General features: G+C 38.0%; 1 protein-coding gene across 2 annotated transcripts in view; it reads right to left on the reverse strand.

Moving 5' to 3' along the window:
- The window catches only part of CDH9 (cadherin 9), a 165,200-nt gene that overhangs the window by 105,835 nt on the left and 35,174 nt on the right, over positions 1–24,191 (reverse strand). For both annotated transcript variants that reach the window (XM_087961178.1, XM_026675384.2), the window contains exon 2: positions 18,170–18,498. In XM_087961178.1, coding sequence (XP_087817304.1) covers positions 18,170–18,397 — 228 coding nt within the window. In that variant the 5' untranslated portion in view covers positions 18,398–18,498. The remainder of the gene's footprint in view (positions 1–18,169; positions 18,499–24,191) is intronic.

The raw sequence follows: 24,191 nt of genomic DNA on the forward strand, positions 1-24,191 counted from the left end.
ACTTCTTATAGATTTTTGTATAAAAATGAAACAAATGAACTTGTGATTTATGACTTTGATGATTAAACAAGAGAGATTATAGAAGGAAGATAATTTGATATTATTTTAGAAAGAGATCTTAAAACATAATTGCACTTATAACTGCTGTGAATAATATCAGAAATAACTTCTTTGTATCTATCTTTTGTATTTTCTTCAACCTTCTTTTCTTGGACTTTTTGCTCTCATTTTTTTCTTCCTTAGTTTCTATTAGTTTCTATTAGATATCATCTTATTTAAAAACGATAATAAAATCATATATTAAAAATAAAAAGGACAGATATTTAGAAAAGCACATCTTGTGCCTACTTTCAACTAATTTATCTGGATTAAATAGTGGCCAGACTTATTTACAACTGAAAATTCAGACTAAATGCCATCTGAATTTTCAGTTGTATTTCAATCTAGATTGACTACCTAGTTTTTATGAAATGAATGAAACTTTGGAAGGGAAAATCTTCCCTCTGCACTGCTGCAGGGCAATATCATAAAATTTCTACCACTCGCTGCTTAAAGCTTTGCTTGTATGGAAGAAATCAAAATTATTGCACATATACTTTTGCATTAAAGATTTTATTTGGCCTAGTGTTAAAATTTAATTTCTCCCTTTTGAGTAATAATACCAGGGCAGTCAGACAATTCTCAACCTTGCAGTTAGCTAAGAAAAATGTTCATGTCATTTATAACATTTCCAAACTTTGTTACACAACTTTGAGAACATGGCAGATGATGAATCCTGAAAACCAAGTTACACTTACTGTATATTCATTAAAAGCTTAAGTTTCTTTATTTATCAGGGGTTTTTTTCTCATTAGCCCTTGGTCATAATAAAGTTTGATTTGACTACTGGGGTAAATTGGAAAGCTCTCTTTGTGATTTGTGGTATTAGTGAATTCTGATGATTTGAAACATATTTGATTTAGGTTTTTATATTTTGTATCTGGAGGCTATGTTTACACTATAAAACTGAACCCAGATAAGTAATTGAGTTCAAACAATTTATTACTGGAAATGGATATGAAAGCTGGGATGAAAGATTCAGTTTTCCAACAGACATAAAAGGTCAAGTTGTTCAATGTGCCCCTAAAAAAGACTTGTGTGGATATTTCAAAATCAACTTTCTGAACAGAAACAAAAGTCTGTTAGCATTAAATCAATATCTTTTAATATGATAGAAACTGACAAAGTAACAAATCTGCTAAGCATTCTGATCATGCATTCCAAATCTACCCCCAGAAGCTTTAATTTTACAAGCTGGACCAAGAACAGAAATAAACAGCATTCAAATCCGATGTGAAGCATTTATTACATTAATAAATGAGCCAGGTAACCTCTAGGCTCCTTATCAGTGCTTAACACTTGTGCCCTTTTCCTCGGATTTTGTGAAACTGTCAAAAAGTACAATACTTCAGTCTATCTTACCTCCACCATGACAATAACAATTTGGATTGGTACAAATCATACTGATTAACCTACGGAAAAATATTACTGTATTAAAATATGTAAAAGCCATTCCAAGCTATTCCATTCCATTCAAGCCCACCCCTGGATAGATTAGATTTAGATACATCAACATAGTCCTAAGCACAAAGCCTTCTTGCTGTTTTTTCCCAGCAAAATATATATATTTTATCCTCCATCTTACTTTTAATATTCTTTTAAAAAGGGAGCCATCCAGGGGTGGGATGCTACTGGTTCTGCCCAGTTCTATAGAACTGGTAGCTCTGAAGAGCAGCAGACACCAAACTGGTTCTGTGTTTGCTGCTGTTTGGCCCATCCCGCCCGCCTGGGCTCTTACCTGTCCTTTATTTTCTGCTTTTTCAACCTCAGCTGCTTTGTGTGGCACAGCTGAGGTTGAAAAAGCAGGACAAACGTGGCTTTTCAAACACTGTGCATCTGCACGCAGTGCTTTTCAGCTGTCCGGGGGACACAGCTTAAGGTTTTCTACATGCACACGCAGCAAAATGTAATAACTGAACTGGTAGTATCTCTGGTTGAATTCCACCCCTGGAGCCATCACCATGAATTACATAATTATTTAAGCATTTATTATTCTAGTACTTAAAAAGAGAAATATCTGAATAAATAAAATAATATCTTTAGGTAGGCCACTGAAAGATATTTTAGGCAAATAATATATTTAGGTAGGCCACTGAAAGATATTTTAGGCATTGTCTTTTATAATTTCACTTCCTCACAGCCTTACTGCAATTCCTTTAAAGCAGTGATTTTCAAAGCATTGTCCAAACCACCAATGGAAGGCTATAGTGCACCTTCACATGCCATAGTTAGAAGGCAAGTCTTACTGCCACAGCTCCCATGGAACCTAGATCTCCAAAGGACTTTGTGATATCAGCAGAAATGCTAGGATGCACAAGCATTTTATGATAGCTTGTTAGTAGGCATAACCCTCACAATACCTTCTCTCTGTACAGCCATGAAATCATTTTCTTAAGGCTCTTGGATTCTTCTGAGCATGGCTCTAAAATTTCATTTCTCTCTCTCACTTGCTAACGTAATCATATAATTATAAGCACCTTTCCTGGGAAAACTGGGGCTTTTAAAGACATTTTTCTGCTTGATGCTCTACAATATTTATCTACACAAATGCTAATTTGTATAGGGCAAAAGGCATCCTAACTTCCAGAGGTATAAGAGGGATGGAAAGATAAATGCACTCAAGATGTCAAGATTCAATTACTATCACTTATATCAATAAATATAGTTTCAGTGAAACAAGTGGAGTCATTTTCTCAATCTGGTTTACTGTTAACATCAACACATCTTCACAGCCCTAATTCTGCTGGCATCCAACAACATTGATGCTTTCCCAGATATTGGAATTGGGAGGATGAAGACTCATGAGATGGATGTTATTGTAGTGACTGGTTTTCCTCAAGTGCCGCTATTTATATTGTGGTTGGTTGCATAATCATCCAGATATTTAGACTGGATTTGGCATTTTTATCCATATATCAAGTTCTTCCTAAGGTCCTGGGATAGGAACATGTTGTTTGATGATGTTAAAGGTATCATCAAAGGATGTAAACCTGCCTTTCTCAATTGTCTGGTAGCAATTTTGTCAATGCCAATAATGTTTAAGTGATTATGATGATTATTAATAATTGTGGTGATGGTTTTTTTTAGTTTTCATTTTATGATAGTCATCTTTGAGTTGCTATTAGAATAGAATAGAATAGAATAGAATAGAATAGAATAGAATAGAATAGAATAGAATAGAATAGAATAGAATAGAATAGAATACTTTATTGGCCAAGTGTGATTGGACACACAAGGAATTTGTCTTGGTGTAAATACGCTCAGTATACATAAAGAAAAGGTACATTCATTAAGAATCAAGAATCATAACGTACAACACTTAATGATAGTCATAGGGTACAATCAACAATCAAATCATACTAGGAAACAGTCAAGTGGGAGGGGATGGGTGATAAGGAGTGGTGAGAAGATTAACAGTAATAGTAGTGTACACTTTGTAAATAGTTGAAGAGTGTTGAGGGAATTATTTGTTTAGCAGAGTAATGGCTTTCAGGAAAAAAACTGTTCTTGTGTCTAGTTGTTCTGGTATGCAGTGCTCTATAGCGTCGTTTTGAGGGAAGGAGTTGAAACAGCTTATGTCCGGGATGTGAGGGGTCTGTAAATATTTTCACAGCCCTCTTTTTGACTCGTGCAGTATATAGGTCCTCAATTGAAGGCAGGTGGGTAGTAATTGTTTTTTCTGCAGGCCTAATTATCCTCTGAAGTCTGTGTCTGTCCTGTTGGGTTGCAGAACCAAACCAAACAGTTATAGAGGTGCAGATGATAGACTCAATAATTCCTCTGTAGAACTGTATCAGCAGCTCCTTGGGCAGTTTGAGCTTTCTGAATTGGCGCAGAAAGAACATTCTTTGTTGTGCTTTTTTGATGATTTTTTTGACATTAGGTGTCCATTTTAGGTCATGTGATAAAGTAGAACCTAGAAATTTGAAGGTCTCTACTGTTGATACTGTGTTGTCTAGTATTGTAAAAGATAGTAGTATGGGAAGGTTTCTTCTAAAGTCTACCACCATTTCTACGGTTTTGGGTATGTTCAGTTCCAGATTGTTCTGGTTATACCACGTGGCAAATTGTATAACCTCCTGTCTGTATGCAGATTCATCGTTGTCTCGAATGAGACCAATCACTGTTGTGTCATCAGCAAACTTCAGTATTTTAACAGATGGATCATTTGAGATGCAGTCATTGGTATATAGGGAGAAGAGAAGTGGAGATAGAACACAGTCTTGGGGGGCCCTGTGCTGATTGTACAGGTATTGGATGTGATTCCTCCTAGCTTCACCTGCTGCTTCCTGTCTGTTAGGAAAATTATGATCCACTTACAAGTGTGTTCAGGTACCGCTAGTTGGTTTAATTTACTTAGAAGAGTGTTTCTGGAATGATGGTATTGAATGCTGAACTGATGTCTACAAAGAGGACTCTTGCGTAGGTATTTGGAGATTCAAGGTGTTGTAGGATGTAATGCAGAGCCATGTTAACAGCATCATCTGTCGATCTATTTGCTTGGTATGCAAACTGCATGGGATCTAACAGCGGATCCGTGATGGGTTTCAGGTGGGACAGCACAAGCCTTTCAAAGATTTTCATAACTACAGATGTTAGAGCAACTGGTCTGTAGTCATTCAGTTCCTTGATGGAGGGCTTCTTTGGCACTGGGATGATGGTAGAGCATTTGAAGCAGGAAGGAACATAGCACATCTCTAGTGATCTATTGAAGATTCAGGTGAAGATGGGGGCCCATTGGTCAGCACAGACTTTTAAGCAAGAAGGAGGTATCTTGTCTGGCCCTGGTGCTTTTCCTGGCTTTTGTCTGTGTAATAGATCTTGCACTTCTTTTTCTGTGATCACCAGAGGTTGTGAGCCCAATGGATTGGGGCCAGTTGTAGGAGGCTTGACTGTTGTTGGTGTGTTTGAGATGTGGGTTGTGGAGATAGGTGGCTGTAGTTTCTTTTGAAACCTGCAGTAAAACACATTCAGGTCATCTGCTAGTTGTCAATTTCCTTCTGCCTGGGAAGGAGGTTTGCTGAAGCCAGTGAAGTTTTTAAGAGTTTTCCACATGTTTGCTGGTTCATTTGTTGAGAATTGATTCTTTAACTTTTCAGAGTAACTTCTTTTTGCTGCTCTGATCTCTCTTGTTGATATGTTTCTGGCCTGGTTGTATAGCATTCTGTCACCTTTTCTGTAGGCTTCCTCTTTGGAACGACATAGCTGCTTAAGTTTAGCAGTGAACCAAGGTTTATTGTTACTCTATATTTGCAGGTTCCTTGTTGGTACACATAAGTCTTTGCAGAAGCTAACATATGATGTTACAGTATCTGTGAGCTCATCTAGGTCTGAAGAGGCATCTTCAAAAACATTCCAATCAGTGCAATCAGGGCAGGCCTGGAGTTTCAGCTTTGTCTCATTCGACCAAGTCTTCACTGATTTAATTGTTGGTTTAATGGTTTTAAGTCTTTGTCTGTAGGCAGGTACAAGGTGAATCATGCAGTGGTCAGAGTGTCCCACAGCTGCTCGTGATAAAGACTTATAAGTATCTTTTACTGTTGCAAGGCCGGGTAAATTGACTAAAATAAACAAACATGTGAAAGGACATGTCTAAAGCATAACAAGTGGTATTTATACATAAGAGTCATTTTGACAGAAGAGAACATTTTATTTCTGAGAAAAGCTGTGCTTGCCTCTCGGTTCTGCTTTTCTTTCAGTTTTATTCTAGAGCTGAAGCTACAAATTACTTGTGAAAAAAAAGTAACAGTAGAAGTACCAGGCATTTCTAAGAATGAGGGAAGGCTTGTTGTTGGTGATACTGCTTGTTGACACTGTTTTATTTCCTTTTCAAGGCCACTAGTTATAAAGCTTCGGCAAGCCTTAAACCATCATGTTTTGTCACCACAAGTCAGACTGATCTGCCACGTATTGATTTGCTGTTATGCCTCAATGTCTATGAGGGATGATTGAGAATTTTGTGTGATACTTTATTCAAGAAAGTCAAAACAAGATATTACAATATGAGGGGAAAAAGAGACCTACTGAATACAGCTAGTGAGAACTATTTTTACTCTTCAGTTTTAAAAGTCCAATCTTTGCATGTTAAGTTGTAAATCTGAATTTAAATTGTACACTTTTTACTTAGCAGCTACATTTATGCGTCATATTTCAAATGGGTGTACCTACACATTTGGTACAACCTGGTTCATATGGCTGCCTTAGTAACCATGTACTCCAGGAGATGCACTCTGCATTAGATTAGATAATTTGTGTGTTTAGTAAGCCATGTAGCTTGTGCCATGATGAAAAAATGGTTTTGCATTGAAAATTTCGACTGTGTCTGAGAGAAGCTTAGAAAGTAGAAAAAGAATGCTTAGGATATTTTCCACTTCCTTTTGGATAAGAAAGCAATGTAGTTATATGGTGTCATTGCAAGGTTATTTACAGAAAGGCAGATTGAACACATTGGAATTAAATTTCTATGGAGATTCTCAGTCATCTAGGTCATCGTTGACTATAGGAACCATTTGTGTTTCAGATTGAGATGCAGACAGTACAGACTCATTCCCAACAGCCTGCGCCGGTGCTCAACAGTGAAGGGATACAGGGCAGAAAACATCCTGCAGAAAGCACACCTCCAACTTCTCAATGAGTCAATAATGACAATTGTAATTAAATGTTCACAAACCTCAACAGAGTCCTTCAGCTTTTCTAACCTATTGACAGTCCTCATTTCAGCTTATTTCCAGATACAAAACATCTGTTGTCTCTGCTAGAACTCTCTTTTATAACTGCACTCACTATATTTTCTTTTTTCTCTCTCTTTCATTGCAATAATCAAGAGCCACCCTGATTATAAATTACCTATCCAGAAGACAGGAAAATCAGTTTTCTTCTTAATGTTCACTGGGAAAAAAATAAAAATATTATATCATCTGAAAAGTTGTAACAAACAATATTCATAAATAAGTCGCTGTTCTTCGGTATCAGGGAATGTATAAAATGCTGTCGTCTTCCCGAAAGCTAAAAAATAACAATCATAGCAATAATAACAGTGTCAAGCTCACAGAAGACAAAAAGATTAGATGTGAATGCATCATGAGAGTGAAAAAGATTTTAATGTCTACTTTGCTTATCAATTGTAAGCAAGAACAAAAGGTGTGTTTGGAATGCTGCAAGTAGATCAGACAGTTAAGAACAAAATGGGCAGGGGTGGGATTCAAATTTTGTAACAACTGGTTCTGTGAACGTGGCTTAATTTGTGGGAGTGGCTTAGTGGTCATGTGACTGGTGGCTATGGCCATGTGGCATGTGACTGGCAAACCAAATACAAGTGGTCCTCGCTTAATGGCCAGTTGCTTAGCTAGTGTTCTAATTTATGACTGATCTCCCCAGAGCTACTTGACCTGTTTTTGGAGTTTTGACAGCCATGCAAACACCCACACACCCACACCCACCCACACACACACACACACACCCTTCTAACCCTGCTATTCTTTGATTCTGTAAGGATCTCCTGCTGGAGGAGGGGGCTGGACTAGATGACTTCCGAGATCCCTTGCAGGCCAGCCCTAGATTGCTATGCTGCTTCAAAGAGTCTTCTGAAGCCAGCGTTTGTGTCCTTCCTTCCTCTCCTTTTTTTTCTCTTTCCCTCCCTCCCTCCTTCCATGTATTTATCTACCCATCCATATATCTCATTCACTTTCTCCTCTCTCCGTCTTTCTTTCTTTCTTTCCCTTCTTCTTTCTTTCTTGTTCTTTCTTTCTTTCGCTTTCTTTCTTTCTCCCCTTTCCTCTTTCTTTCTTGCTCTCTCTTTTTCTTTCTTTCCCTCCCTCTTTCTTTCTTTCTTTCTTTCTTTCTTTCTTTCTTTCTTTCTTTCTTTCTTTCTTTCTTTCTTTCTTTTGTCTCTCCCATCCTCTCTCTTTCTTTCTTTCTTTCTTTCTTTCTTTCTTTCTTTCTTTCTTTCTTTCTTTCTTTCTTTCTTTCTTTCTTTCTTTCTTTCTTTCTCCTCTCTCTCTCTCTCTCTCTCTCTCTCTCTCTCTCTCTCTCTCTCTCTCTCACACACACACACACACACACACACACACACACACACACAGAGCGACAGCAGCGGTGGCAGTGGTGCTTTAAGCACCATCCCCAGACCTCACAAAACACCTCCATGGGTGGTAAAGGTGGCAGACCTGGCTCTGGCGGTCTCCTATAAGTGGCGGAGATTGCCCTGCTTACAGGAGGCAGCCAAGTCCACCATTCTACCAGTTGGAGCACCGCAGCTCACTGTGCCACAGCCACCAAGTGGTAAGGAGAGCTGGGAGAGCGCCATGTGGCAGCTTAGCCTGGGGGGTGGGGCTTTTACTTAGCCAGCCAAGCCCAGGGATGGAGCTGCACTGCTGGGGGCAGGTAGGTAGGCCCCAGCCAGTGCCACCAGCCGGATAGGACTGTGCTGGTGTGGAAGCCAGCTAGCTGAGCCTGGGGATGGGGGGCAGGTAATTAGGCTGGGTGAGTCCTGGGGACTCCAGAGATGGCTGGGCGAGGCTTGGGGAGGCCTGGGGACAGTGGAAGAAGGGCTATCATGGCTCACAGGCTTACCTGTGACTAGGCAGATCAGTGGAGTGGCTTGTGTCGGCTCTGGGCTGCTTCCCTCACCTGCTGGGAGAGCCTCTCCCGGCAGAGCAAAAAGCTTGCAAGCCTCCTCCCTTTGGGAAACTGCTCCTGGGCAGCAAAGAGAAACAGGATTCAACCAGGCTGCTTCTCTGCTGCCCAGGAGCAGTTTCCCAAAGGGAGAAGAGTTTGCAAGCTTTTTGCTGTGCTGTAGCAAAAGGCAGGCAACAATGGCTGGCCTGGCTGGTGGGTAAAAGCAGTCTGCAGGCATGTCACGCATATGCACAAAGTTGCACATGTGCAACAGGGACTGACTGTCAGGGAGTGGAGAAGTGAGCAGAGAGGGGTGGGGCCATCCAGAGGCCCGTTTTACCAGTACTCTGAACTACCGGGAACCATAGCAACTGCTTCTACCAAACCGGTGAGAACCGGTAGAATACCACCCCTGAAAATGGGGTATTGGAAGAAAAGGTGAAGAATAGTGAAGCTAGTATACTAGGAAAACCTATTGAGTAGTGGAGAGAACAAAATGACCTATAAGAAAAACTAAATGAAGAACCGAAAAGAGGCTTACGATGACAAAACATTACATGACAAGTACATTAAAAAAAATAGCAGGGAAAACAGATAACAAAACATGACCAAGCCTTCAAAATAAATGCATACTAAGCCAGAATTGAGAAGATAGCAGCAGATAGCAAAGAAACTGAAAGAACAATGGATCACTAGTTAGCTGCTGCAGGAAGTTGACACAGACTGACTACAAACAACATCATAACAAAGTAACAACAATGGTACATTCAAAACTCTTCAAGAAACATCTTTTGTGTACAAGCAAGAACTGGTGGCACCATAAAATAGACAAAATCGTAGAAAACAAAGAAGCTAAAGTGCTCTGGGACTTTAAAATCCAAACAGATAGGAAGCTGCCACCTGACTTATAGCTGTCAATAAAAAAAAAGGCAAAACAGTTTGGTTAGTGGATATGGCAGTACCTAGAGACAGGTAGAAAAGAAGAGAAGAAACTGGAACAGATACTGAAATACAACAACCTGCAAATAGAAACAGAATGACTGTGGAAAAACAAAGTAAAGTTAGTACCAATAATAATAGGCACCTTGGATACAATCCCAAAACAATTGGAGCATTCCTTGAACACTGGCATTAGCAAATTCATCATCAGTCAATTGCAAAAGGCAGCTTTACTTGGAACAACTTACATCCTGCAACAATATCTGTAACACCATCAAACATTCACATTTGCCTATCCCCAGGTCCTTGGGAAGGATTTGATGGTCAGACAAAAATCTCAATCCAGTCTGAATATCTGTCTGACTGTGGTGAACCATAACAACATCAAGCACATGATGTCACAAAGATTAGATGTGAATACATCATGACAGTGATAAAGGATTTTAAAGTCCAAACTCAATGGAGAAAATACCATCAAACAATTTCACGGGCACAATTTCAATCAATATATATACAGCTGGTATAGTGAACTGGACTCAAGCAGAAATAAAAGCCCTTAAGAGGAAGACCAGAAAATTAATGACATGAAATCATGACTTTCATCCATCCAGCAATACTGACAGACTCTACTTAACAGGGGCAAAGATGGGCATGGAATGTTGCAAGTATACCAGAAAGTTGAAAAATAAAAAGGGAATTGGAAGAATATTTCAATGAACAAGATGCAAGGTTTAGTGACTACTGAAAGACAAAACTGATGTTGAAAGAAATATCCAGGTCCAGTTCCAAGCTGGGAGAAAGGCACTAGAGATAAAATGGAGGGTGAAGGCTGATTAAAAAGGAAGGTTCTCTTTATTGAAGAAACAGATCCACCAAACCACATGTGATTCTGGGCGGCTGACAAAATGGAGTTGAGAGTGGGTGGGTTTTTATAACTTCTTTGGGCTTTGTATTTGAGCTTCCTGTTCCTATGCAAGAAGACATCCTTTAATATTCGATTGGCTGTTGTCAGATTCCTATGGGGTCATGGCTTGCTCTATAGACAAAAGGGGAAATGCAAAGTCTAGATGCTTGTCTGAGTTCATCTGGTCAACCTTTGGCTTATTGTTTACCTGAATTTCTGTCTTGACCCAGTCTTTCTGAACAGATTACCAAATCTGCATTTCTAAAAGCTGACCTCCTTAGTTTCTGCTTGGGACAGGGAAACTGGGACTGGTTTCTGCCTCCCTTAAGATTTTTTTCATTTCATCTTTAGGGGAGTTCTATCCTGACTTTTTTAATATTTCCAAAAATATTTCATTTTTCTGGGGTGAGGTGGGGGCGCTTCCCACATTGTCTTACACAAAGGACCAAATGAAGAGTAGAGAAGAGACATGGCAAGGAAAGCATTGCATGGTCAGTACATTAAAAAAATCACAATCAAAGTGAACAAATAAGATCAGGCAATGGCTAAGAGACAAACCTGCCATATCATTTTCATGAATCTTTGCTGCTCATTGAAATGCATCTAATATATAGCCCTGTGCATGCCCTGCCACATACATCGGACAGACCAATAGAAGAATAAGTACCCACCTGGATGAACACAAAAATGCAGTAAAAAAAGCTGGAACACACTTCCTCACTAGTCCAACACATGAAAACCACACGTCATAGCATCGACTTAAATGGCACCAAAACCCTAGCCACTATAGAAAACCCCAGCTACAAAATTATCAGAGAAGCCATAGAGATTGAAAAAAAGACCTGAAAACATGAATAGAAGAGATGACTCCACCAGACTGTCAATTATTTGGAAGCCTGCACTCACAAACAAAAAAATCTCCACACCACAAGCCAAGCAAACACCTGGGCACAAACAGACCCCCCGATACCTCCAGCTCAAACACACCCCAACCAGGCACCCAGATGAAACCTAGCTTCCTAATAAATGATAGCTCTCCGTTTACCTGAAGCCAAGCTGCACTAAAAGCCTCCAATACAGGAAACAAAATGTTGCCAGCCAATCAAGACAAAAAAAGCTACAAAACAGACAGAAGATATTAGAAACACCAATCAAGCAGAACACAGCAAATTCCAAGACCAATAAACACAGACCAAGACTCCCAACCAATCAGAATGAAGAAAAAAACCATTCTAACACAGCAGTAGACTAGCACCAAATTTAAAACAGAAACGGCTGTGAAAGCCTGACTCACAGATGAACACAATACACAAGCCTGATGATGGCAGATGAGATTCTGCCAAAACATCACTACAACTTTAAAAGCACAACTATAATGACGTGGGAAAATACCCGAACAAAGGTAAATACCATACATATAAATATCCGCGAAAACTTAAGAAAACCTAGCAAAGCAGCTACAGCACCATGCTGAAGCAGCAGCTTCACATGTACAAAACTCATACCACCTCTTGGAAATGATCAAAGATCGACACGTGGAACAAAAACATCTGCTTGTAAGTTTCGATGTGGTTTCACTATTCACTCAAGTCCTGATAAAAGAAACCCTAGAAATCATTAAAAATAAATACCAACCAACCAAACACCTCATGGAACTAGCAGAACACTGCTTAACCATGACATATTTCATATACAAAGGACAAAGATACAAGCAATTTGAAGGAGCCCCTATGGGATCATCACTGTCACCCGTTGTTGCAAACCTGTTCATGCAAGAATTTGAATCCAGAGCCCTAGCCAATGCCACCCACAAACCGAAACTCTGGTTAAGATACATTGATGACACATTTGTGATTTGGCCCCATGGAAAAGAAAACCTAAACAATTTCCTAACACACCTAAACAGCATACACCCCAAAATCAAATTCACCATGGAAACGGAAACAAACAACAACAACCATTCCCAGATGTACTAAGCTACAAAAAAACAGATGGCACACTAGGACACACCATATGCCAGAAGAAAACACACACCAACCGCTACCTCAACACCCAATCCCACCACCACCCAGCACAGATAAACTCCGTATCCAAAACACTAATTGCCAGAACCAAATGCCTGGCAGACAAGACACACATAAAGACTGAACTATGCACCTTGACTAAAGTACTGACAGCCAACGGCTTCCATAAAAGCAAAATCACTGGCCTAATCCACAAAAACACACTGAGACATAACAGAGACCTAGAAGATGAACAGACCTATGGAACAGCTGTCCTGCCCTACTTAAGAGGTACTACAGACAAAATCAGTAAGATACTACACAAGCATCACATCAAGACTGCCTTCAAAACAGACAGAAAAATAGCAGCCATCCGAAGAAACCCCAAAGATAAAATTGACCTGGAAAACCAAGGCATATATGAAGTCCCCTGTGCACCATGCCCTGCCACATACATTGGACAGACCAATAGAAGAATAAGCACCTGCCTGGATGAACACAAAAATGCAGTAAAAAAGCTGGAACACACTTCCTCACTAGTCCAACACATGAAAGCCAAGGTCATAGCATCGACTTCAATGGCACCAAAGCCCTAGCCACTATCGAAAACCCCAGCTACAGAATTATCAGAGAAGCCATAGAAATTGAAAAAAAGACCTGAAAGCATGAATAGAATAGATGATTCCACCAGACTGTCAATTATTTGGAAGCCTGCACTCACAAACAAAACAATCTCCACACCACAAGCCAGGCAAACACCTGGGCACAAACAGATCCCCCCGATACCTTCAGCTCAAACACACCCCAACCAGGCACCCAGAGGAAACCTAGTTTCCTAATAAATGATAGCCGTCCGTTTACTTGGAGCCAAGCCGCACTAAAAGCCTCCAATACAGGAAACACAATGTTGCCAGCCAATCAAGACAAAAAAAAAGCTACAAAACAGACAGAAGATATTAGAAACACCAATCAAGCAGAACACAGCAAATTCCAAGACCAATAAACACAGACCAAGACTCCCAATCAATCAGGATGAAGAAAAAACCATTCTGGCACAGCAGTAGGCTAGCACCAAATTTAAAACAGAAATGGCTGTGAAAGTCTGACTCACAGACGAACACAATATACAAGCCTGATGATGGCAGATGAGATTCTGCTGAAATATCGCTTCAACTTTAAAAGCACAACTATAATGACGTGGGAAAATACCCGAACAAAGCTGTATACCATATATGTAAGTACCCGCAAAAAACTTAAGAATATAGATAGATAGATAGATAGATAGATAGATAGATAGATAGATATAGATATAGATATAGATATAGATATAGATATAGATATAGATATAGATATAGATATAGATATAGATATAGATAGATATAGATATATAGATAGATAGATAGATAGATAGATAGATAGATAGATAGATAGATAGATAGATAGATAGATATATAGATATATATACACACACACACACACAGAGAGAGAGAGAATGGAGTTGGAAGGGGCCTTGGAGATCTTCTAGTCCAACCCCCCTCCTCAGACAGGAGACCCTATATAATATCCCAGAGTTAACAATTGTTAATAAGAAAGACAAAAAAATAGTCTGGATAGTGGGCATGACCAGTACCTGGGAACAGCAGACGAGAAGAGAAAGAACTAGAGACAATCAAAAAATACAAAGACCCACAAACAGAAATGGACCCACTATGGCAAAAGTAAGACTGATAGTAACAGGCACCTTGGGTACAATCCCAAAAACATCTGGAGCACTACTTGAGCATCTTCAGTATTGGCAAATCACTATCTGTTAATTGCAAAGGACAGCTTTACTTTGAATGCTCATATTCTGTGATGATATCTTTATTATTGTTAAATAACAGCTTCTGTGTGTCCCTTGGAAAAGATCCGTTAGATAGATGAAAACGCTAAATCTAGACTAAATATCTGGCTGACTGTGCAATGAACCATAATAACTACATTAAAATAAAAATGGTTCTCATGATAGTTATACAACAGCCTCAGAATCTTTGCTGCTCGTTGAAATGCATCTAATAAATGGCCCTTGATTCTTTCTATTTTATATAAGTAAACATATTTCCAATATTAAAAAAATATCCTGCTTGGAAAAGTATACAGTAAGAAAATTGTTTCTTGTCTACATATACATATAGAATAGAGTTGGAAGGGACCTTGAAGGTCTTCTAGTCCAACCGCCCTGCTCAAACACGAAAACCTATTTCAGCAAATGGCTGTCCAGTCTATTCTTAAACACCTCCAGTAATGAAGTACCCACAACTTCTGAAGGCAAGCTGTTCCACTGGTTAATTGTTCTCACTGTTAGGAAGTTTGTCCTTAATTCTAGGTTCTTAGGTTGTGGCTACCTGAGATTATCCAAGATGTGGGTAGGTATCTCCTTTCTGTGACTTCATTTGGGCTTTTATAATTTGGAATTTAGAATTATTAGTAAAATTTATAAAATTCTAAACATAATTTTATACCACTTGCATTTTCTCAATTGACTCACATTTGAAAGCTCAATGTTGCTATGGCCCTATTCATATTTCTTTACATATTTAACAGATGTTTTTATGCTACCATAAAATTTGTGAGCATTTCAACTTTTCAGATGATATACTATATTTTCCCACAGTGTTTCCTCTACTTGGGCTGTTTTGAAAGAACTCTTTATATTTTTATTGCTATCTTGTCATGTCATATATATTAAAATTAACTCTTATTCAGTCTTTTTTCCCAACCTTTGTTTGAACAAAACAACATCTGAGTCAGCTCTTGATAAGAAAGGAAGTATGTGTAATTTTAGATTGTGGCATATTATTTATTATTATGACAGTGATAATGTGCCATTTCTACCATAGATTATTAATATTTATTTACAATATTAACCCAGAAATACTTCATCCCATTCAATTATAATTAAATGTATTTCATTCTCTTTCATTTCATTCTCTTTTTAATTCATCCATTTATTTCTCTTTAATTTTACAAAAATATAATTAAGCATTTTATGTTGCTTTCTTTTATGTTCGTGTTAGCAGTTATAGTAGCTACAGTAAAAGAAACAGAGTTGTTATATACTGTGCCTCATGTAATTGATTTTAATCTATGGTGTATGCTTATTGTACTCTAGCTGTAGAGAAGCAATACTAACATCATGATAGCTATATAGTAAGGATGAATGAGGTAGTAATAATGATCTCTTCAAGTGAATCAAGAATGGTAGTGAATATAAGACCAATATTATTGTCAATATTTAATTGAGAAATAAATTGTTAAATTCAAAGCACATTAATGTACAGTATACAGATTTCATTGTTTCTGTTTGTTTAGTTACTTTCTTTAGGTGAAAGTAAATGAAGTCAGTGTTCAGGTATAACAGAAGCATTCAGGATTAAAATTCCTCAATGTGATAGTTTAAAATGAGGAATAGGAAATTAAGATTTGTGATTATGGCGATGAGGAAGAGTGCACTTGCACACAAAAAAAGGGAAAGAGACATATTCCTTTTTTCGAGCAAGAACTAGATGTTCTGTCTCCCAATCATTCTAAATTTATTTTAAAATTATTCACATCTGATTCATGCTGTATAAACTGGTCAGACTTCTTTGGATATCAGAACAGTAGATGTATAACCATGTTTCTGTGTCTTGAGGATGTAAAGGATCAAAAACTAGTCACTTGTTCAACCATTGAGCATGGGGAAAATGTCAGCCAATCCTTGCTCACTTGCCAGAGTGTGTACTCAGTGTACCATCCCACCCTATCAGTTCCATTGATGTGTGTGTGTGTGTGTGTGTGTGTGTACTGTATGTATGAATGTATGTATTGTGCATATATGTATATGCATATATGTATGTAACTGGAATGTGTAACCTGCCTAGTCAATTGGCTGGTTGTGGAGACACAGCAATTGGCAGACCTTAATCTGAAGGCATGGACCTGAAGCCTGGACTCCAAGAGAAGTATAGAAGGATTTAGCTTGGGAACAACAGCTAGAGGGTTTACTTTCACCTTTCATGTTGTTTGCTGAGACATGTTTGATCTTCTCCAGCTTCCTGTCTCCCTGCCTCATCCTCTACTTCCTACCTTTCATTCAGTGCTCAGTAAAACTGGCCACTGTATTGAGACACTTGCTTATATGTGAAAACAATGGTCTTGCCTGCCTTTTTTGATGCAGTTGAAAAAAATTGACTTAGAATTAAAGTCAGTTACTTGTTTTGAACCCAAGAATGAGGACAAGCAATCTAGAAGCATGAAAACTCAGATTGCTTGAGTGAATCACAAACAAGGCAATTTAATATAATACCTACACTCATCTCTTCCCCTTCACCCGAATACAAGATAATAAGGTGATAAATATTGCCTATGTCAGGATTCAAGAATCAAGAAAGACACATGGAGTTAGTTAAGTTAGTTTCTTTACTGTTCTTCATTTATAGACAGAATCTTGCCACATCAAAGCAACTATTTGCATAACGACAGATACTGTATCTGGCAACATCTAGGGGAAAAGCCATTTTAATCCTCTTCCTACCAATCAAACTTTACCAGTTCCACAGCTTCTTTGCCCTTTAGAAAACAGCCCCTCCTTCATGGGAATCTAGACTACATTCAAGATGGCAAGCCTCTATTGTTTTCAAAACTCTTAATATTGACAAGCCAACTTGGACTTGAATTTGGACTTCGTCACCTATTCATGAAAACATGCTGCTCCCAATTCAGCCAAGAATTTCCTCCAATAAGAGTAAGTACTGTCCTCCCACAGCGGTGAAATATTGTCATTTCTGAAATGCATTCTCTATCCATGGATATAATGCCATTGGCAAGTAGATAATAGAAACTCCATGTGATTTAAGGTAATGTACTATTTAGGCATGGCTAGTTTATTAGCTTCGGATCCATGTCATTCTTACTTATGTTCCTTCTGTACAGTACTATTTCTCTATCAATTGCATTTTTAAAAAAAGTGCTTTTAAATTCTGAAAGTCTTTCCCCCAGAATTACAGTATTTTCAAGTGGCCGAACAGCCCAGCTATCATAGATCTATCATAGATTTTCACGCTTAGGATCACTGCAGCATCCCCATTGCCATGTGATCAAAATTCAGACACTTAGCAACTGGTTCATATGTATGATTGTAGTGTCCTGGGATCATGGGATCCCTTTTTGTGACCTTCTGCCAAGCAAAGTCATTGGGATGACATATTCACTTAACAATCGCGTTACTAATTTAGCTGCAGTGATTCATTTAACAAGTGTGGCAAGAAAGTTCATAAAATGAGACAAAACTCCCTTAACAATGATCTCACTTAGCAACAGAAATTGTGAGCTCAGCAGTTGTCATAAGTGGAGGATTATCTACCTAGCATCCCTCTGTAGAACCATCTAAATCCTAGCATTAGAGGACCATTCTGTGCTAAAACTGGAATGTTTCACAAAACTATTAGATGAGAAATCTCATTTCTTCCCTGCTAAAATCTACATTCCATGTTACTGAGAAATTCCACCAGTATCCCATCCCCACTCCATCCTGGGCCTCAGTGAATTTGATTATGTTTCTAAATGGTCTTTTGATTGCAGTGCTTACCTTGCCCACATATTGAGTATCTGGACCAGTATATTCCTCCAATAAAAAAAATTGATTCCACATCCATCCACGCTTTGTCCGATGCATGGCTTTTCCCTGATCCTTAGCCAGTCCCATTATCCTTTTAGCTTGCAAATACACGCTAGTCCTCTTCGGTGACAGTAAAGTAGGAATCTCGTAAAAAATACAAGTCCAAATTAGAAATGCCAAGCAGTTGCAAATTTTCATTCTCTGGACCTTCTGCAGAGAAGTCTGCTGAACTTGGTATGTCTTTTCCTTTAACCAGTAGAATCTTCTGCAAATGTTGTTGTACTCCTCTTTGAAATAACCTGTAAATTGGATAAATGTTTAGATGAGTTTTAAGTTTATATACCTTGATGAAACCCCATCACCGCCTCATTTTGTGCATGTATGTTACAATGTTCAACTTTCAGAAGATCCTATACACATTAAATAAAGGCCTGAGAAATATCTGCAACAGATTGTACAAATCATATTCTAATAGGATAATATTCAAAGCCCATCTAAATGAAAGGCAGAAATTACCTATAACCAACTTTTTTGCTCTGACTTACCCTAGAGGTGAGAATGTATCATTGTGGGCTAGCTATTTTATACAGAAGTACTAACACCACCATTCCTCTCCTCCCACTTTTTCTGATATCCTGTTATAATGTGTTTCTCCTCTGCGTATCTTTCCAATATCCCCCTTCCCCTTTTAAAAAATAGTCTGCCAATATTGACACAGACTGATCTTTCTGAAATCTGGAACAGGAGATTGTTTAAGTCATTCAAAATTTATGCCAATGAATAAATTGTATTTGCAGTAAAGCAAGGTTGTTTAACTTTCCTCTATGGGGAACTGCACTTTAAAAGAAAGGTTTTTTTGTTTTGTTTTTTATCTCAGAGATTGCAGAGACTACGGTCAAAAAAAAGAGGAAGGGTTCTCAATGCCTCTCTCCAAAACTGTAACACCAATTATAGTAGCAGGTGCTTGATCACTACAGTGACAGCACATGGACAAAAAAATGGGAAATAACATGCAAGCAGCATGTTGTAGCCTTAAATTGGTTAATTTTATCTGCAATTTAAACACTGGTGCCCTTCACAAGTTTGCCAACAATGAGAATGATAAAAAGAAAAACCAATACTCATATATTCTCAGTGATCTGCTTTTTGATAAACTGTAAATATGGCTGGAGAACTAGTTTGGAGCTAGAGTTAATAAGGCATCAGATTAGAAACTAGGAGGTCATGAATTCTAGTTCAAGCCTTAGGCACAAAGTCAGTTGGAGGATCTTGAACCAATCACACTGTCTTAGTCTTTGAAAGGAGGCAATGACAAACCAGTTCTGAAAAACTTTGTGTCCCCCTTCCAAAAAAAACCTGCAGGGAGTTGAATGAAAGATATACAAATGCTACAAACACACACACACACACACACACACACACACATCCACAGACACAAAGAGTGTTGTTATTCAGCTCGGAGTCTTTTTGTTAACTTAAATCCATAAATCTCTTTGTTATTAAACACATATTTTATTCTAATGCAATGAATTTTCAATGAACCCACAATCTCAGGGGGCTATTTAAAAGGAGTCATGCATATCGAGGCCTTCAGATCAGGGATGCACTGGACATTTTGACAAATTGAACATTTATTTATATTCATATTATTGTTTCATAAAACAGATTTCAGGATTTGCACCCATTCACATACAGTAAAACCGAATTCAGATTGCAGCAAATTAAGAGACACAGTATATTCTTTAGCTAGAGATCAAAGACTATCAATCTAGGCATATTTATTAAACATACTATATTGCATGATAGTCTATGCAACGTAATAGGTGAATATGTTTACTTATTCAACCTAACACTTGAGATGCTCTCTAGTACAGCAGTCACCAAACGGTGGGCCACGGCCCACTGGTGGTCTGTGAGAAAATTTTGGTGGGCCACAGAGAAATCTCATCCCCAGAGCACCCCTCCAAAGCAATTAATCCATGCTGCGTAGAAACACAAGGCTGTGCCGTCCTCATGGCCCGCGGGAACCCTCCCTGCCCACTCACTCCTTACCTGGGAAACTTGCCTGCTAAATTGCTATTTTTCCTTTTTCCGACCATCATCTGTTCTGCTGTGCCGGGAGATTTAGATTAGCTAGGAAGCAGAAAATGGTTGGATTTCTTGCTTTCTAGCTAGTCTTTAGATCTTCGGCTCTGCTTTTAAGCACAGCTGAACCTCCCTTAAGACTGAAGATTTGCTTGCAAGCAAATTCAGTGCAGACTCACAGCAAGCAAATTTGAGACACTGAGCTAGCCAATGGCAGATAGATCACTGAATGATTTTGTGAGCAACTCAATCTGCCTGCTTTACCTGATTTTGGGTAAAAGTTGCTCTTTTTTTATAAAAAATTCAATATTTACATACATGGTGTGTGTTGTGAGTTAATTTTGTAAGTTTGCTTGCAAGCAAATTTTATGTGACAGACTGAGCTAGCCAATGACAGATAGATAGATCGCTGAATGAATCTGTGATTCTGTGAGCAACTTAATCTGCCTACCTGCTTTGCCTGATTTTTGGTAAAAGTTGCTCTTTTTTTATAAAAAAATCAATATTTATATAAATATTTATAATATCTACATACAAGCCATGCCCAGCCAATCACATGACCACCAAGCCACACCCACAAATTAGGCCATGCCCACAGAACTGGTTAGTGGTCCCTGGGATCTAAAATTATGAGTTTGGTGGTCCCTGAGGTCCAAAAGGTTGGCGACCCCTGCTCTAGTACATGGCTATCTGACAAAAATGTGAATGCATGCCAACAAACCCTTGAAGTGGGTCAGAAGTGGGGAACTAAAGCCAAACTAACTTTGACTAAGAAGTACCTTCTACTTTCATTGATTCTTACCCACCTGTCTTAAAAATTAAGTTAATGCTCCTAATTATCTCAGAATTCCGCATTGGAAATTAGTATTTAGCTAGAGGAAAATCTTTTAGTGAGCCTAACCGATTGTGTGAATTCATGGGATTTTATCTGAAAACTCAGATAATGACAACACCAAAATCATCATCATCATCATCATCATCATCATCATCATCATCATCATCGTCATCCAATAATTGAAGTGGCAAAAAAAAGTACAATACGCCTCTTAAAATGCATATATTTTTTTTGTAAATTTTATTTGAGTTTTCACAAAGAGAAAAAAAAAAATACAAATAAAACATCTTTTTTTAAAGTAGCGTAATCCCGGGTTACATTTCTTCGTACAGACAAAAATTCAGGTTCATGCTCATTTTTATATTCTATTCCATATCTTATTACTATTTTACATTTTTTGCATAGCTTCTCCCCTCTTTTAATTTTCTCAATTTTATTTTAATTATCTCATCTCAATTCAAATCATTGTATTTATATTTTTTGTCTGTCCTGTTTCAATTATCTATTATCTTTTCTCATTAAACAAAATTTCTCCTGTAGTTACTGATTGGAGTATGACGCCTTTATATCTTTTCCCTAAAGTTTATAACAAATTCAATATAATACATAACTTCCATTCGGGTTCTGCTTGGTGCATTCTTAAAATACACACTGTATTCTTAAAAAAAGAAAAAAAATATAAATGTATATAATTAAAACAACATTCCAGTCCAATTCAATGCTATCATTAATATTAATATTCATTAAAGTCTTAACATCTTTAACATTACTTTTCAATTAAATATCATACTTCTATGGGAACAATTATAAGCTTTCCATAGTTAATTCCCCCTCCTTCACTTTTATTTTATAAAACATTAACTAATTAAAATGTTCCCGTTCCTTCCTAATTCAATTTTCTCATTTATTTTATTTCACTTATTTTATTCACAAACATTTCACTAAATTACACTAACTATTTTATCCCTCATTTTAATCATACGTTGTTTCCAATTTTCTAAAGTTATTTCTATTACTAATATAACAATACAATCTTATGTAGAATCCCTTTTTCAGTTAGATTTTCACCCATTATCTCTAAATAGGTCCTGTTTCGCTATATCTTGCTCCGGTCCTTTGTAACTTCTTTTCCTTTCCTTCTTCCCTCTCTTCTTCTCTCTCCCCTTTTTAGCCCCTTGTCTCTCTACCTCTATTTCTCTCTTCTGTATTCTGTTTCTGTTGCTTTCCAGTATTATACTTATTTTTGAATTATTTTTCTTTTCTTTGGTTGTTTTTTAAGTCTTAAATTCTCCATTCTCTTTCCCCCTTTCCTTTTTCTTCCCCACATAAAATTGCTTGTTCATTAAAGATGGCTTCTTCTTTGTCCCAGTCTTCTTGTTTTGCAGTCTTTTCTTGTTGTTTCTCATAGTTCCAAATCTCCATTTCTACCGTGTTTCTCATATAATAAGGCTGGGTCTTATTTTTTTTTGAGCCCTGGTAAGAATTGAAAAATGAAACCAAAAGAACCTTTCCCTTCTTGTGCATCTTCTTTGTACTTTTTAAGTTCCATTTTCAATTCACCCAGAAGTGGTGCCATTGTATAAATTTTTAAACAACCACCCGATTGATTTTAGTCATTCAAATATAATAACTAAGAATCCAAAGATCACCAAATAATCCAAATACACGCAAGCTGTTTCTTTTTTGCTCTTTTTTTCCCCTTTCTCTTCCTGGGGTTACTATTTAGTTGCAAAGTTTCAGTTAAAATGTATCTTTTAGAAGTCTTGTTGAAGTTTTACTGTAGATTCTTTTTAATTCCAGGCAGTCTCCTCCCTCTTCCAGATCCTGCCCTTATTCTTTTTCTCTCCCTTCCTGCTTATGAAAAAGAAATATTTTAATGTCCAGAAATCTTTATTATCCCTTTGGCATTTTGTTTTATTTTCAGCTTAATTGCCTATTGATGTCAAAGCATATTTTTCCGATTTCTTATTTAAGTCTCTTAGTTGTCAGTATAGGGAAGGAGAGAGAAGAAAAAAAAAAGCCAAACCTTTCCCTTTTCACTTTCCTTCACTGCTTCCCACTCTTCTTTGGGAGCGATGTTATTTTTTGTAAGTTTAAATTCCAGGGTACCTTGGTTGTTGCGTTTACAATTTAACCCGGTCAGCCAAAACTTTTACTTCTTATCTTCCTCCTGCACATTCTTTTCCGGTCAAGTTCTTCTTTGGGGTTGCCATTTCTGACCACCGCTGCAACCGCCTTTGGGAAAGGGAGTAATGGCCAGCTGAGGAGGAGAGATGCGGCTCTCCTCGACCCTGCTGGCAGTCTCCCCCCTCTTCACCACCTCTACGGGGTGGCTTAGCCCCAAAACCAGCCGGCTCGGGGCGCTCCAGCGGTGAGCCCAGACAGAAACCACGCACGATCACGGATTTCTGTCTGTCGCCAAAGTCCTTCAAACCAGAAGTTTTTAAATGTAAAAGTTAGCAAAACAAATCTGGAGAAATACAAAAAAAGAAGCAAGGTTTATATTTGTGACATACACATGATTTTTAGAAAGTGGCCTCTGTCATACTCTTGAAGCTAAATAGCAACAATTAGCAACATTACAAGTGACCTGGATGTTTTCGTTGTCTGGTAGGAAAATTACATGGCAATCATCATTGTTGCTAGAAAAGGATTAATTTTGATATAAACTGTAATAAAATTGCAGTGTAGTAGTGCAAGTGTCATAGCTTCCTCATGTCACAAGGACAGAAATGCCAAACTGAAAGAATATTAGAGCATTCCCTTGAAATCCTACTGCCCTTGTAAAAGCCCAATGATATTTAAGGCAGATATTTAAGGGTAGAGATTATGATGGAATAGGGTTCTGAATAAAGACAACATGACATAAAGTTGGGCTTCTCCTAGGCAGATGAACAGGCTAAACTACAATTCCAGATGGTGATGTGTAATGCATGTGTTTCATATATAGAATTTGGCTAAGAGCAGGCCACATGATGTTATTTTCTAATTAAGGACCTTCTTCCATTTAGAATTTATCACTTGGAATGAGAGGGATCAAATCCAATGGAGTTCAGTTAAGTTTACCCCAAT

Source organism: Notechis scutatus, chromosome 3, assembly GCF_049901735.1.
Source record: "Notechis scutatus isolate UNSWTSFEM ecotype Mainland chromosome 3, rNotScu1.2, whole genome shotgun sequence".
NCBI classification, from domain to species: Eukaryota; Metazoa; Chordata; class Lepidosauria; order Squamata; family Elapidae; genus Notechis; species Notechis scutatus.